Genomic DNA, 16,678 nt, shown 5'->3' with positions numbered 1-16,678 from the left:
GTTAAGTGATTTGTCTGTTGCATAGTGCTCAATAAATACTTATTATCTCCATTAGGATGTCGAACACTCAGCTCAAATTCAACATGTCCAAAACTGAATTCCTAATCTTTCCCTATAAAACCTGTTCCCACTCATAGCCTTCCCCATCTCAGATGATGGCAAGTCCCTCATTCTAGACCATAAACTTCAGTGCCATCATTTTCCTCAATTTTTCTCACACTGCACATCCAATCTGTCAGGAAACCCTGTTGACTCTGCCTTCAAAACATATCCAGAAGCAGACAGCTTCTTATTATCTCTACTGCCACCACTATGGTCTGGGCCTCCACTCTCTCTGCCTAGGTTACTGGGCAAGCCTCTAACTGGTCTCTCTGCATCTGCCTTTGGCCCAATGTAGTCTTGGCAGCCAGACTAATCCTGGAAAAATATGTCAGATCATGCCACTTTTCTGCTCAAAAGCCTACAACGGTTCTCCATTTTCTTAGAGTAGGAGCCAAAATATTTACAATAGCCTACACATCTCCCATCCCATTATGTCTCTGACCTCATGTCTTACTACTCTGCAACTTCAAGCCCTCTGCTTCATCCACGCGGGCCTCCTTGCTGCCCCTCACACACTCGAGGCATGATTCTGTCGTAGGGCTTTTGCCTTGGCTGTTCTTTCTGCTTGGAGTGCTGTTCTTTCTGCTTGGAGTGCTGTCCTCTGATATCTGGATGGTTAACTCCTTCATCTTCTTTAAGTATTTGCTCAAATGTCACTTTCTCAATGGAGCCTACTGTGACTATGCTATTTAATATTGCAACCTTATCTCTACCCCCACAACTCCCAACCCCTCTTATCCTACTCAGCTTTACTTTTTTTCATAGGATTTATCATATTTTAGCATATAATATAATTTACTCAGTTATGCTTATTGCTTACAGTGTGTCTCCCCCAGCTGGAATTTGAGTGGTACAAAGGCAGGGATCCTTATTCAGTTTTGTTCATTGATGTATCCCAGAGCCTAGAAAAAAATATATATCTGTTAACTGAATAAATGCATTATTTGAACTGTGTGCTATTCTGTATCCCCAAATTACTCTTAAATTAAAATAAAAAACAAAATAAAGGAAAATTTAACTTGATGAAAAGGTGTCAGATAGATACATGGGCAAAGGGTGTTTGCAACCTGAAACGTTACTAAGAGCATTGAATTCTAAAACTCAGATTATGATAATTATGTCACAGGATTGTTGTGATATTTAAATAAAATGATATACCTGAAAGCAGTCAGTAACCATGAATTAAGGGATTTCCCAGCTCATGGGCCTTTAGAAAATATGGCCTTGAAGGCAAAGTACAGGGTACAAGTTGATATAAGCCCTTCAAAACTGCTTATCCACTTCCTCTGTGATATCGTTCCTCTGAAGACCCCCTTTTCTCTTCAGTTTGAAATGGTGAGCAGTTAAACAGTGAGAATAGGAAAAAAGCTCTGTAAATATGTCTATAAAAATAAAAATTATATTGCATCCATTTTTAACAGGAACATTTGAGATCACAGCCACTGAAGATGATTTGTAAACTTAGAATGGACAGAATTGAAAATTGTATGTACTTTGGGCTGTTAAATGCCTGCTTGTCTTGAGAACTGAATTTTGGCCCTACTCCCCATTAAAAAAATAATGCAGTTTGTTTTCAAGTGTAAACAGTTGTTTAGTAAATTTACATGGTGAACATTCAGCACAGATGCAAGTATTCCTTTCCTCCCCTCTGTTTTTGTAAAGGTACAAGTAACCACTGTTAAAAAAAAAACAAACAATTTGTGGGTTCCATGATGTATTATCCATTTAATCCCTGGTACTGTTTCTTTTCTCTGAAATATTAGGAACTGGCTGAGAAGGCAATTATTATTGGCATGGTACGTATCCCAGTAGGCAGAGTATTTATTGTAGGGAGTGCCAGCCAGCAAGGTGGGGCACCCTGGAAGCTGACAGAAGACCAAAAAATGAGCATATCAATATCTTGAATGATGACTGAGCAATGTGGTTTAGGTCTGCCTTTGGGGAATTAGCCTGTGGAACAAACATGGTGACCTTTCATGTTATCTCTAGGATTACTATGACTTTTCCTTTCACTCTTTACTTCCCCTCCACTTCTACCCCTGATCTTAAACCTAAAATAGGGAAAGAGGAAGATTTTTATCATTGGCACTGAAAAATGACAAAATAAAGTAACACAGGTTAACTTCAGTTAACACAAGAAGTGTACTAAATTTCACCAAAGGTAGAGTGAAAATATTGGATATGGAATATCCACATTGCTCTAGGTAGAAGTGTTCACTGTTACCACATTTGAATCTTTATGAACAAGATACACAGGACAAGACAGTCCTGTGTATCACAGAGCTGGGTCCTTGTGCAATGTATGCTTCTCTGTAAGGCTACCAGTGATTTATTTGCATCAGAAAGACTTAACTTGCTTTATTAGTAATTTGTTGCAAAAAATGGGCAAATTAGATAAGTTGGTATTTCAGTTTTTAAAAGTTCAGTTAACAGTGGTCAAAACATTAAAGCCAAGTAAATATCCAGTAAAATTCTTATCCCCAGAAGCAGATTACAGGCTCTAATACCACACCCTTACTTTAGATGACTAGACGCACGTTATTCACTTTTAGGTCTTTCTAAGTCCTTTACTTTTCATCTTGGTTATTATGCCAGCTCTTTCAGTATTTTGCTTATTGATCTATGTTTTTCTTAGTTTGTGCCATTGTTTAGTTTGTCTTGGAACCAAAGAAATCTGGGAAAAGATTCAAGTGTTTCGAATGGGGGTTTTCCCAAACCTGAACTAAATATATAGAAATAAGCTGGAATCTGGTACACTCATTAATACAAAACCATGGCTTTATGTCATATATCTATGTATACATGTTGTATTTATATGTAGAGATAAATGTGTAAATTTATATGATTTTCTATATGAGTTTATCATTCTATCATCTATCTTTCTATATATATATATAATTGTAATATAAAAAATAAATGATTTTTCCTTTCTTCCCTTAAAGTGAATAAATCATTTGTTGATTTTTTTCCCCTAGAGGTCAATAAGTATCATCAGCGTGAAGCTGATTATTGAACATTTACCTGGAATAATGTGGCAGCCTAATAGACTCCATTACTTGGAATAGTATTTCCAGGTCTAACTATTTGTAAAGCTAGCTATTTCCACCCTTCCTGATCAATAGTTTAATTGAAATAAAAAGGCAGAGTAGTTTCCTCTCCCATAAGAAAGAGACTGCCAGAAATCAATATGGTCTACATTACCGATTCCTCATTATTAGTGTTTTGAGAATGCTAATCATTTATAATGTTCCAATACAATTTTTTGTCATTATATACACTAGCTATTTTCTGTACAGTAAACTATTCTTTTTATAGATGTTAGAAACGTCAGCCACTAGAAAAAAATTGTTATAATTTAAGGAATTCTGTTTCTGTGAGTAAAGTATTAATAAAACCCTTCTGCTTTATGGGAAGATTACCCCTGGGTTACCCTTCCAGCAGTTTCACTGGAACCCTGAAAAAGTAAAAATGACCCGATTGGTAACCTGCCTCTGGATGGGAGGAGTTTGGATGGACCATAAATACCTAACTAGAAGCCACAGCTTTGGGTTTCCCTAAATGTAGTGAGCTTCTTGTTACTGGGTATATCCCACTTTGTGGGGACCCCCGAAAGCTATGTTCATGGGATGTTTCAAGTCTGAGCCAGTGTGGTTCCTATACCATCTGTGTGCTCTCACTGCCCAACACCTTACTTGTCCCTTGTGGGGGCTGGAGAATGGTCCTTGGATTCTTCCTCTGCAGAGATGTGCTTGAAGATGTCCTGCTGACATGCTGTGTTCCTGTCCTGCATCCTTCTGCAGAGCTAGATTATGTCAGATTTTGGCCTGTTGAATCTTGCTAACATTATTATTATTTTGGTGTGGAAGATGATGATGATGATTATTATTTAGGTGAGGCAGATTAGCCCTGAGCTAACATCTGTTGCCAATTTTCCTCTTTTTTCTGAGGAAGATTGGCCCTGGGCTAACATCTGTGCCCATCCTCCTCTACTTTATATGTGGGATGCCTGCCACAGCGTGGCTTGATAAGTGGTGTGCAGGTCCACACCCAGGATCTGAACCTGCAAACCCCGGGCCACTGAAGCAGAGCCCGTGAACTTAACCACTATATCACTGGGCTGGCCCATGTTGAATCTTGCTAGTTTGATTATCCTGCTGAACCCAAGAGCACTGCTGCTGGTTGAGCAGAATGGGCAGTGTACTGTCATAAGTATTTAATATGAGAAGTGTAATAATAATAAAAACAACAACAACTACTAATTCTTCCTTTATTTTTCAGAAATGTGTTACGGACGAGTGTTTCTTTTTTGAACGATTGGAATCTAATAACTACAATACTTACCGGTCAAGGAAATACTCCAGTTGGTATGTGGCCCTGAAACGAACTGGGCAGTATAAACCTGGACCCAAAACAGGACCTGGGCAGAAAGCTATACTTTTTCTTCCAATGTCTGCTAAGAGCTGATCTTAATGGCAGCATCTAATCTCATTTTACGTGAAAGAAGAGGTATATTTTAGAAGTTTGTTAATGAAAGAAAAAGAAAAATGTGCACAGCTATCTGCTCAGTTTGGATAACTCGTCAGATAACCTTTTATCTAATAGTAAAATATTTAACCGTTGCCTTAGTAAAAAAAAAACAAAAATTCCTGGAAAATGTATAGAATTCCACTTTTTATATAGCATTTGCCTTAATCCAGTGAAGCTTACTTAGAGCTACAATCTTTTTTATAAATTTGCTTCATTTGAAAAGAGGCTTTTAAAATGTACACACTTACAAACAAGTTTCTTCATGGAAATCATACACATTAGAAAATTAAAGTCAGACATTAGTTAACCCAAAATGTCCACTACTTCTTGTAATATGGTATGCATTAATCTACATGTACAATTTACCTAAATTTTCTTAAACCTGTAAATATGAATTTAATCCATCCCTGTCATAGTTTTGTAGTTGTCTGGCAGTTCCTTGTGATAGAGTTTATAGAACAAGCCTGTGTAAACTGCCGGAAGTTCTTCCATGGTCAGATCAATCTTGTCAAACCCTTCTCTGTACCCATACAGCAGCAGCCTAGCAACTCTGCTGGTGATGGGAGTCGTATTTTCAGTCTTGACCAGGTCATTGAGATCCATCCACTCACATCGTAAGCATTCATGCTGGCAAAAATTTATGGTGAATGAACATGGCTGTAAGCGGCAGACGATATACATATCTGACTTCCCGAAAGCTCCAGGATTGGTGTGCTGTTGCCGAATACTGAGGAGGGATCTGAATTCTGCTTTTATACCAGTCTCTTCAAAAACTTCCCGAACTGCTGTCTCTCCTACATAAAAGAAAGATGTACAAATCAATAAGGATCACATTCTTAGAAATTTAATCATCAAAGATTTTCAGATAAAGTTAGCATTATCTAAAGGTTCAAAAGCAAAACTTCACCCTAGGAAAGTGAAGTTTTCAATATAAACTCTTTGCCTTCTGGACATCCTGAGATACCAAAGTATTTTCTTACCACTGTACCTCTAAGAAGCTTTTGAAATACTGAATATTTTTTTGGCTGCTATTGGCAGGCTTACCCACCTGTATATTTTTGGGGTCTCATATTCTTAACCTCTTCCTGCTTTATTTCTCAAAAGGTGAAAACATAGGTTGCAAAGCTGCAGTTAATATTCCTACGTATGTCTTCATTATTATCCTGTGCCTGCTCATCCATCAGAACTGCCTAAGTGTACATAAGTCAGTATTGAGAAAAAGTGATCCATTCTTCCTTACAGAAGTCTGCAGAGCTGCAGAATGTATTGAACTAGGAACTGATTCAAATCTCTCCTGGTGATGTTGGGTGCGACTGTCAAGCCTTTCAAGTCATAGAGCAGATTCCTTTATAACCATTTTGTTATGCTCCTCTAGTTATCCTGTCAGTGGAATCCCACTATGGTAATTTTTGACTGTTTTTTTGGTTTCTTGAGATTCCAAAGAACTTGGATTTATTCCTCCAACACCAAAATGCTGTAGTCATTTCATCAGATGTTTTAAAGAAACTTAGAATATACAGTCATGCGTCGCTTAACAACAGCAATATGTTCTGAGAAATGCATCGCTAGGCAATTTTGTTGTTGTGTGAACATCATAGAGTGTACTTACACAAATCTAGATGGTATAGCCCACTGCATACCTTAGCTATATGGTACCAATCTTATGGGACCACCGTCGTAGATGCAGTCTGTTGTTGACCGAAAAGTCATTATGCGGTGCATGACTGTACAGATTTTTATACTACAAGGGTTTTCACATTTTATAAGGTTGATTTTTTCAATGATATGCAAGTTTCTGGGGCAGGATTTTTATTGCCATTAACATATTTTTGTGGCTGCTTTTTTAAATATCCAGATGAAACCCCTAAATGGGCTTTCTCTAATTTTGTGTTGCTCTGTCATTGTCTCTCAAAGGGTTTATGAGAAGCCCTTAAAAAAGCTATGTTCCTTGCCCAGTTTGCTGGGAAGCTTCACAATTGCCATGGGCATAGATTTTTGTTCAAATACCCTTTAATGCCTCCACTTTCTTGTTTGTCAAGTAGTAAATTATATTTGCCTTCTCACTAGTCCTACTGGTGAAGAATAGGCAAGGGAGAGGAAGTCAAGGAAAAATGTCTCAATTCCTGTGTGCTCTGACTATTGACTGTCTTACAGATTCCTGGATATGCTCTTGTTTTTTTCCTAAGAAACAGCTCTGGAAATATGCACAAGAAGAGTAAAGTGTTCTAAAATATAAGATATTTGTCTGCCATTTTTGAATTATATGCTGACTTCCCTTATAGTTGAAATTTGCCATAGATTAAACATGGTTAGAAATTACATTTTTAAACTAAAAGCATAAAAGAAGAATTTATGCTAAGAAAAGGAAAACTTTCCTTAATAAGAAAAATACCTTCAGTCTGGCATACAGTACATGTTTGTTACTAAATTTGTTAAAGATTGTGGCACTAGTCTTAAATTGTACATGTCATCTGCTGATCTTATTTAATATTGTTTAAATGTTTATTTTTATTCTTTAAATGCTTTGAAAAATAACCATGGGGTTATTCCTGTTTAGCTCTTAGTGCTACTAATCATGGGTTCGACATTTAGTTCCTGAGTCTAGCCTGGTTATATGTCACAGAAGCACAGGATGGGGCTAGTGAGTGAACCCGCCCTGCTCAGCAGGCACTATAGCAGTTGATTCAAAATCAGAGCTGCCTGGGTAGTTCCATCAGTTTAACTTGAATCAGCATATCATTGACTAGACTAAAAATTGAATGGGCAAATAAGTGATTTTGTATCCACCATATGAGAATCCACCTCAAGATGGAAATCTGTTCCCAAGGATTTTACCATGAATTTAAATTTTTTATCTAGATAAAGTACTTTATTCTGTTATACCTTTATTTTAATGTACTGTAGGCTAAACTGAAATAATAATATTTACTATTTTATAAGTTTGAAAGACATAGGAAAAACCAGGAGGGTTTTGTTTTTATTTTTGTTGATTGAGAGATATGTTTAAATATGTCATAGTGTTTTGTTTAGTTACAGGACAATAATGAAATGGAGTTTATATTTGTTATTTCTATTTTGTAATATTTAATGATAGGATTAGGTTGAAATAAAATAATAGGAAAAATAGTGCAGAATGTGGGTTTTGCTGGTGTTTCCCTCTGACTCTGGTGCACTGATGAGCTCTGATCAGACCCGCTGCTTTCACAGCAGAGGATTCTCTTCCTGTCAGTGGTAATGAGATTTTTTTAGGAAGGCAACTTCTCCATTTTTAACCCTGTAGATACGTTTGTACTCTTAGGGTTTTATATTATATTAAAGCCTGAGGATTGTATACTATTTTGTATAAGCCCTTCTTAATTTTTTTTAAAACATTCTGGACCATAGTGCTTCATTTACCTAGTATTATCAAAGAATGAAGGATTCCAAACAGATGTGTTTCCCAGTTAACTAGTGTTTACTACTTAAGAGCCAATATGAATGTCTGCACATTTGTGATGGCAGTATTCCTAATGCATATTACATGCTTTCCTAAATACAGGGTTTAAAGAAAAGAAAATAAGTTAAATAATTCTTAGATGATTTGGCTTCATCATGAAGAATAATCTATTATTGTACTGTGTTATAAAACAGAAATGCCCTCATATAGACATAGTCTTGCAGACCTCTACTGTCAGTTACCCTTTCTAGCTGCTTTCAGGGTTTTATCAGTTCTAAGGCAAAGCTTTAATTTATACTACTTCTAGGCAGTATGTGAATGCCAATTGCTGCTTATCTCTTAATTCCCCATGGTGGAGGTATATATATGATCTCTAGAGAGGTGGGTTGTTGTGACAACCACAAATACCTTAAAAAAAAATAGTGAATTCTTAATTATCTGGACTTGAAGGGTTCTGGAGTACACTTAACCCTAAAATTATACATATTTGGCTTGGAAATGTGTTTCTTCATTTACATTTAAATATATCTGAAATTCAGAAGATCCATAAAAACTCAAAGGAGAAAAGTCAATTGATTTGAGTAGGCAAGACTCAGAAGAAGACACTACACATGCCTTCTCCTGTAGACTGCTTTTTGCCCAATATGGATTGGGAAAGGATGTAAAACATAAACTTAACTAGTTCACATGCTCTCATATATCACATATGGACAGTGTGAGATAATTAGGTGTTCTAGAATAAATGGCCTTCTCTTTCAGCACTAGCACCACTACAAAATCCTCTTATTTCAACAGAAGACCTAGCAGAATCTAAACAAAAGGTCAATAAGAACCTAAAATCAAAATTTGCTATGAATATATCTGAATGTAGTAAAGTTACTTATAGGTTGTTAGGAGCTGGCTATATACTGTGTATAGGGCGTTTTAATCTGTGTAACATTTTAAAAAATCAAGTTTCAGGTATATATACATTTTTAAATAAAAGATTTAAAGATGATTTAGGAAATTGCCCCTTCATACAGATGTTAGCTAAAGAGAATAGGGGACATGCATATTGAGGAAAAAGTCACGGAGAAATAATACTGGTATCAAATGCATTATCTATTGATTTATTATGATAGGGACTGCATTTGAACCAATGGTTTAAGGAAGAGGTAGGAAAACTCAGTTTCTATCCTTTGGTCTATTTCCTATAAAATCTGGACATAAAGAATTCTTAGCTCATTTCATATTTCCCTGTCTTAAACACTGAGTTGTTTTAGGGAGTTCTCTCTCATTTGAGAGGTTCTCATATGAGACATTTTACTATGTTTTGGCTTCCTGACTATTCAAAGTAAATAGTAGATAAATTTTCATAAAGAGAAGAATTACATCACCACTGCTTCATAATTGACTTTATAAATAATACTTATTTCATTTAAAAGTTACTTTTCATCCTTGTGTGATGAAATGGTCAAGAATTTGTGTTTTCTCATAGTTTAATTCCAACAACAATTTTAGTCATATCCAAAATAACCCTTAATGATAAACTTTACTGATGTATCTCCAAAGCTTCTCATTTTCAAACAAATTAATCTAGAAGCAGTCCTCAACAGAAGAAAAGGTAGTATGCTCCTAATGGTATTATTTATACTAAAGGAGTAAGTTACAAGTTTTGCTGCTAATTTTATATCAGCCCTGAAGTAACCTCTCTGAAATTTTCTGATTTGGCTGAACCAATTAGAAAATTTAAAATCTTATTCTCAGCTATAGAGCAAGAAAGTAAACACATGAATTTCCTCAACATTTTCAAGCCAATTAAAAATATGTAAGATACATACCGATATCTTCTCCAGGCTCTGACAGGCCTCCTGGAAACTTCCACATATTTTTCAACTGCAGTATAAAGTCAGAAAATAAAGCTAACATAGCTTTTATTCACTAACACAACATATGGAGACTCCAAAAAATCCACCCATAATTGGTGGAGGTGGTTGAGAATTTATTTATTTTTTGGTAATCGCATGCAAATTTTTTTCAGCTTCCTTCCTCCTCCCTTTCTTCTTTTTTGGGGGAACTGGTGACTTATGAAATCTTTTCTCACCTTTTTCTTCAGGAAATAGAAGTGGTTTTGTTTGGTTAATGTGATAAATTTTGTGTGACTGAAACAGTGGAGAGAAACATCTACTGATTTTGTGTAATTTAAAAAATTTTGCTGCTAGTTAACTATTAACAAAAAAATAGAGGAATCTTACAGATGCTGCTATAAATAAGTAGAAAATACAGTATAAATTTAATCACTAAGGTATGCTATTTTTAATTTTCACATTTATTTTCTGTATTGTGTCTAATCAGATATATTAATTTTAAGATTTCTCTTGTTCTGTGTGTTAATGATTTTATGTAAAAATGTAATTGCTTTTCATGGGTAGTATGAATAAAATTTATTAGTTTAAGTTGTGAGTTTTTTTGTGTGTGTGTATACCATTTCTTTTTTTGGTGGGGAGGGGCGGGTGAGAAGATCTGATCTTGGAATGGGGATAAATATGGAAAATATTGATTAAATATAATTATGAAATGGCATGGGACAGTATTCTTATGGCTGACATGTTTACTTTTTCCTGTTAGAGTTCTGTTAATATCTATCACCATGATAATGCTGAGGAATGACTGAGAAATTATGACATACTCATGAAGGTGCTGCAGCTTGGAGCCAGTACACCATATACTCTTCATTCATAAAACAAGTTTTATGGACCTTTTACTGGTGTGCTTTGTGACCCACTCATTTCCTGGACGAGTGCTTCTTAGAATGTGTCATTTCCCAACTATGCTAGGTTGGAGACCAGTGGCATGGTTCCCAGAGTTTCCACAGACTGTTGATTATGTGGGTGCAGAATTCAGGCTTTCCACCCTTCCGTGTCTGGCTCAGACTTGAGATTAATTTATAAAGTATATTATGTTTTATTAATGTAGAAATATATCTCTAAGTAATATCTCTACATTAATGCACTGTCTTTGGGGTTCCATTATGAAGTGTTTCCAGAAGCTGTGTTTCTACAGAAACTATGCAGTCTTTTTCCTGATAGGGTATTGGACTTCACCACCATAAATTCTGTTTCTAACGAAAGAAATGTTATAATGGGGCAGACAAATGTTTCCCCAAAACAATAAAAGTCAACTTTTAAAATCTTTACCTAGACCAACTATAAATAATTGGAGATTGTTGATTAAATTTGGAGATAGGAACTTAGAAGGGGAAAAATGCTAGATATAAGGATTGAAAACAGCTCACACAAATTTGATTTTGCTTATTTCATAAACTTTAGGTATGGAAAGATTAAGTATATTTTTATGCTGGTGAGTAGTTTGTGATATTTTCTGGCACCAGGTTTAAAGAGCTTATTTTTAAAAAGCTTCCTCCTCCCCCTAAAAAGCTTGAGCCTGCTACTGGTTCTAAGTGTAGGCAGAGAGGCTTAAGTTATGTGGTTTGACAAACCTGGTTATTATTGTAGATATGATCAATGGAGAGATACGTCCTCTCACTTTTTTTATATTAAAAAATATTCCCATTAACTAGGTTTAAATATATAATAATAAAATAATACTAGGTAATGTATATTGAATGCCCACTATGTTCCAGACACTGCTAAATTTTTTTTATAAGAATTACACACATTTAAACTTTTTGGTAACCCATGAGGGACTACTATTGTTCCCATTTTAGAAGTGATGAAACTAAGGGCATGAAAAGATTTAATAACTTGCCTGGGGCAACAGTGACACAGCTAGTGTGTAGTAAACTCAGGGTTAAAATCCAGGCAGTCTGATTCTAACCATCTTTTAAGAAATGTAAAAAGTTGATTTGCTGTTTTCTCACTATTAATTGCTATTCGCTGCTTTTTCATATACCTTTTGATCTTTTGTTCTGATCTCAGTGGAACATCTATGTAAACTGAACCAGAGTCTGTATCTTAGACTTAACCTCTCCAGAGCTTGTGAATTTGAATTAAAATCTAGTTTGGTATCAAATGTCTTTGTTTCTACCTGTTGCCTGTGAGTTCCCTATCTAGAATCTTCTGATTGGCCTGAGATTTATTACTTTGCTAGTGATTTACTGTTATTCTATCTTTCCAGTATATTGTTTCATGAGGGAAAAATAACTGAGGAAGGGCTAGGAATGGGTTTGGAATATTTAGCCTTTTTGAGTTGATCTATTTTCATCTTTGTTCTCCCTTCCTATAAAAGAAGACAAAATATCTCTTTTTTCCCTCTAATCTTAAAAAAGGAACTTTCCACTCTCTTTTAAAAGAAATATTCTCAAACATTCTTGTGCCTCATTGCGTGCTACTCAACATTCACATACATGATCCCTTCCTGCTTTGAGTTGGTGAGGTCATCTAGTTCCTTAAGTGTATCTGATTTTTACATACTACAAAAGGTAAAGTATCCTTTTAACTTATAAAACTGTGTGGTTTTAAACCATGTTTAGAGTAGTTCCTTCATATTTCAGAATGGTGAATATGATGACAAATTTTTCCTATACATTTGCCAATTATAAATCTGATGTTCTTGTCTATGTGTGTGTGTTTGTCTGTCTGGTCTGTAGGAGTGAATGGAAAATAGGAGACAGTGTGGATGATGTAAGGGTGGTCCCATATATCACTCTGGAGCCCTTCGTTCCTCCATGTTAAGAATTGCTAGCCCATGAAATAGGCATTTTGGATATCAACAAAGGGTAAATATTATTCTTTAATGCATTTTTCAGAGATACTAACAGAATGAAAGATATTTTCTCTGTAAAACCAATTTCAAGTTTAATAGCACTGTTTCCTCTAAAATTTGTCCCGAAGATAAACTCAAGTTTATTTTGGAGTGTCTAGAATGGGTGAACAGGAATGATTCATTTTCTGATCCTTTTTCTCACTATTTTCCAATCCCACAGACATCTTCTGTTTTCCTAAGCAGAGGATTAGTTGCAGGACCTTTCCTGGGTGTGGAGGCTGAAATCTTAACTAGGAGTTTGTGTAAACAGACTCCCCAAAGGCTACTAATTTCTTTCAGCCATATCTCAAGAACCTAGAACAGGGGCCGGCCCTGTGGTGTAGCGGTTAAGTGCGCGTGCTTTGCTGCTGGCGGCCTGGGTTCGGATCCCGGGCACGCACCAACGCACCGCTTGTCAGGCCATGCTGTGGCGGCATCCCACATAAAGTGGAGGAAGATGGGCACAGATGTTAACTCAGGGCCAGTCTTCCTCAGCAAAAAGAGGAGGATTGGCATGGATGTTAGCTCAGGGCTGATCTTCCTCATGGAAAAAAAAAAAAAAAAGCTAGAACAAGGGTACAGACTTACTAGCCTCTTCCTTTCAGTTCTCTTGTATTAATCAAACAATGACCTCCTTGTTCTTCCCTTACTCCAATTTGGTCAGATGCCAGAAATTTGATGGATTATCTTTTATTTTCACTGTTCTAGTCTTTAATGCTACTACTCTTGCTTTTCAGAATTCAGAGCCACCGTATTTAGATAAATCTCATTAGCTACAATATTATCACTGTTACCAATGAGATAGAGGCAACCATAGAGATCTCTTAATAAGTTTGTTCATTCAACAAAAATTTATTGAGTGCTAGGTGCAGGGCATAAAGAAATTAACACACAATATAGCAAGCCCAGTCATTATCTTTCTCCCTGTACCACTGTATTTTTCTTAAAAAAAACTTACCCCCACCCTATGTATTATATATTCATTTGTTTATCTGTATCTTAGCTATTTGAATATAAGCTCCAGACACAGAAACTTTGCTATGTTCACTAATATTTGCCTAGTGCTTAGAACAGCGCCTATGACATAGTATGCATAGGAACTCAGTAATGTTTAGTGAATGAATGAATAGGTCCCTACCCTTAACTCAGCTCTCTGCACCCAGTTTATAGGGTCAAGCCTCTGTCACGTCTTTTATTTCTCAAAATCACGGGGCAGGGACAAAGGAATGGAATATATTGGTAGGAAAGGATAAAGGACACATTTTTTTTTTTTTTTTTGGTGAGGAAGATTAGCCCTGAGCTATAACATCTGTTGCCAATCCTCTTTTTTGCTGAGGAAGATTGGTCCTGGGCTAACATCCATGCCCTTCTTCCTCTACTTTATGTGGGACGCCTGCCACAGCGTGGCTGGATGAGCAGTGCATAGGTCTGCACCTGGGATCTGAACCTGCAAACCCCGGGCCCCAGAAGCGGAGCACTCAAACTTAACCACTATGCCACCAGGCCAGTCCCAAAAGGACACATTTTAAATATCATTTTAGATTTGTGTTTGAGTGTGTGCATATGCTTGTGGTGAGGGTTAAACTTTCCTTCCCAAGAAACACTTGACACTAATGCCTGGGGAGAGTGAGGTACTTAAAGAAAGGAGAAAAACTGACTTAGGTGTCTGAAAATCACGCTAATTAGTTACTTATGGTTAATAGCTATCATTTACACTTTAATTCCACCTAGCATCAAAATAATTACAGAAATTAAATATAATTTAGCATCTCACTTTATACTTTTTATTACAACATTGAACTATACACAAATACTTGGCTTTCATATTTTGTTGCTCTCTTAGATAGATCCCTGTTTGTAACTCAAAAAATCCAAAGTCCTAAGTAGGAGTATCATTCCTACTTAATCCATAAAGAAAGCGAAGTCTTCTATAATTTGAATTTGCCTCTAGCCTCTGCCAATCCCAACTGTCTAGAAGCATAGGAAAAGCTTCTGAAAAGCAGCACTTTGTCATTCTTAAAGAACTAATCACTGGCAAGTCTGAAAATCAGCAAATGAGTCTGGAAGCCCAATGTTCTAGTTCAATGATTCTCAAACTTGACTGTGCACCTGAATCACCTGGAGGGCTTGTTAACACACAAATTGCTGAGCAGCATCCTCAGAATTTCTGACTCATCAGGTCTGGGGTGGGGCCTGAGAGTGTGCATTTCTAATAAACTGATACTGTTATTGTCTCTAATGCTCCAAACCCACCCTCCGTGCTCTGCCTAGTGATGTTGGAGCTGGGACTCTGCTAACCGATTTCTGCTTTGCCAGCTGACTCCCTTTTAGCCCCCACCAACAGCTGCAAGGCTGGTGGAGGAAGAAGGGACCAGCTCCTTTCTGTCTCCTTCCTGTGGGCTCTCCACATGCTTGTGGCTCCTGCATTGCTTCAGCAATGCTGCTCCATTCCGGCAGCAGCAGTTCCCTCCCCTAGTGTCCGCCAAATCCAGTTTGCAGTTTTCTTAGCATTTCCAACATAAACTTCATTGTGCATCCCCCTCCCGGGAGACAACAACCAGCTGATGCCTCATTTTCAGAGGTCTTGGTCCCAGGCCCTTCTGAGTCCAGAGACCTCAGCAGCAGCTAAGCAGCTCTTCTTATTAGAGATTTGAGTTAGCTATGTGCAGTCCCAAATGAAGGGACACACAACCCACCAGAATGGCATAAAGATTACTGTAATTTGATGACATTTGAGAGCAAGATGCAGAAAGAAGCCCTTTCTGAGCTTCCCTTATCTGATTCAAGGCAGAGCTTTCTGAGAATGAAGATGCCATAAATCCCCTCTGGGACAGCTTCCAGCCAGGGAGGAAACTAACCTTCATCACCTGGATGAGCAACTGTATGAACAAACATTGTCAGAAGCTCCCACACCTATTTGTTTCCCACAGAAGCCCTATCTCCCCCTCCCCTTTCATTATGCTGATATGGAAACTCTTCCCCTTGTTGTTGAGGGAACACTCCCCACACTTTTCTCCTGTTAATCCATCTGTTGTCAGTTAACTCCCTGACCACCTGAGCTGGTAGAGAAGTTCTTCCCGCACTACTTTATGACCTAACTCTCTGGCTGAGTTTCCCAGCCTTTGAAATGGGGGTGATAATTGGTTGCCATGGGGTTTAAGTAGCTACATAATATACAGCACATACGATAGTCTGTAGTACAGGTTAAGCATTCTATAAATGCCAAATGCTATTATTAATACAATCAAATTTCTTATTATCTTACATTAAGTTGATTTTCTCAGTAGTTTTGTTATACTATAACACTAAGAAGTTGCATCTTTGAGGCTCTTATAGCATATTTTACTCAGGAGGCTCTTTTTACCTTTGGGTCATTTTTTTGGTTACTTGGAAGCAGATGAAGTTGATCATTCTTATGTATGTGTGTGTTTATACATATATTACACACATACACAAATAGGTCTCATTACCTTTCCCCCCTCCATGTACTGTTATACTTGACTTTTGCCAATGTAAGGGAGAAAGAGAAGTGGTCTTTTCCATATAGGAAATATTAGGAGTACTGTTTATGTCTACCCATGAGCCACAGAAAGAACTAGAAGGACTTTAAGAGGTCATCTCTCATTCAACTCCTCACTGACTGATACGTCAGTCAGTGCCTAAGCCACCTATGACAGATGTAGCCACCTGAAGATGTAGAAGGATTCCTTCTCTGCTTGCAAATGCCATTTGCTATATAACAAAATATAACGCCGCGTGCTGATTCAAATATTCATCTTGTGCTCTGTTATAGCCGCAAGTTTATTGATACTTTTCTCACACAGTTATTTTCATCCTATAGTTAACATCTTTCTTCAGGCAGTCCATGTT

General features: G+C 36.9%; 2 protein-coding genes across 3 annotated transcripts in view; one reads left to right on the top strand and one right to left on the bottom strand.

Annotated features, from left to right (window-relative positions):
* The window catches only part of FGF2 (fibroblast growth factor 2), a 61,840-nt gene extending 51,340 nt beyond the window's left edge, over positions 1 to 10,500 (top strand). The window contains exon 3 of the mRNA XM_087437660.1: positions 4,381 to 10,500. Coding sequence (XP_087293786.1) covers positions 4,381 to 4,566 — 186 coding nt within the window. The 3' untranslated portion in view covers positions 4,567 to 10,500. The remainder of the gene's footprint in view (positions 1 to 4,380) is intronic.
* NUDT6 (nudix hydrolase 6) overlaps positions 4,761 to 16,678 on the bottom strand; it is a 30,439-nt gene continuing 18,521 nt past the window's right edge. For both annotated transcript variants that reach the window (XM_004426517.3, XM_087437659.1), the window contains exons 4-5: positions 9,886 to 9,940; positions 4,761 to 5,423 (exon numbers count right to left, since the gene is read on the bottom strand). In XM_004426517.3, coding sequence (XP_004426574.1) covers positions 5,026 to 5,423; positions 9,886 to 9,940 — 453 coding nt within the window. In that variant the 3' untranslated portion in view covers positions 4,761 to 5,025. The remainder of the gene's footprint in view (positions 5,424 to 9,885; positions 9,941 to 16,678) is intronic.

The sequence above is a fragment of the Ceratotherium simum genome, chromosome 12 (assembly GCF_057802395.1).
Source record: "Ceratotherium simum simum isolate JZ-2026a chromosome 12, ASM5780239v1, whole genome shotgun sequence".
Classification (NCBI taxonomy): Eukaryota; Metazoa; Chordata; class Mammalia; order Perissodactyla; family Rhinocerotidae; genus Ceratotherium; species Ceratotherium simum.
This window is presented reverse-complemented; position numbering and strand designations above follow the sequence as displayed.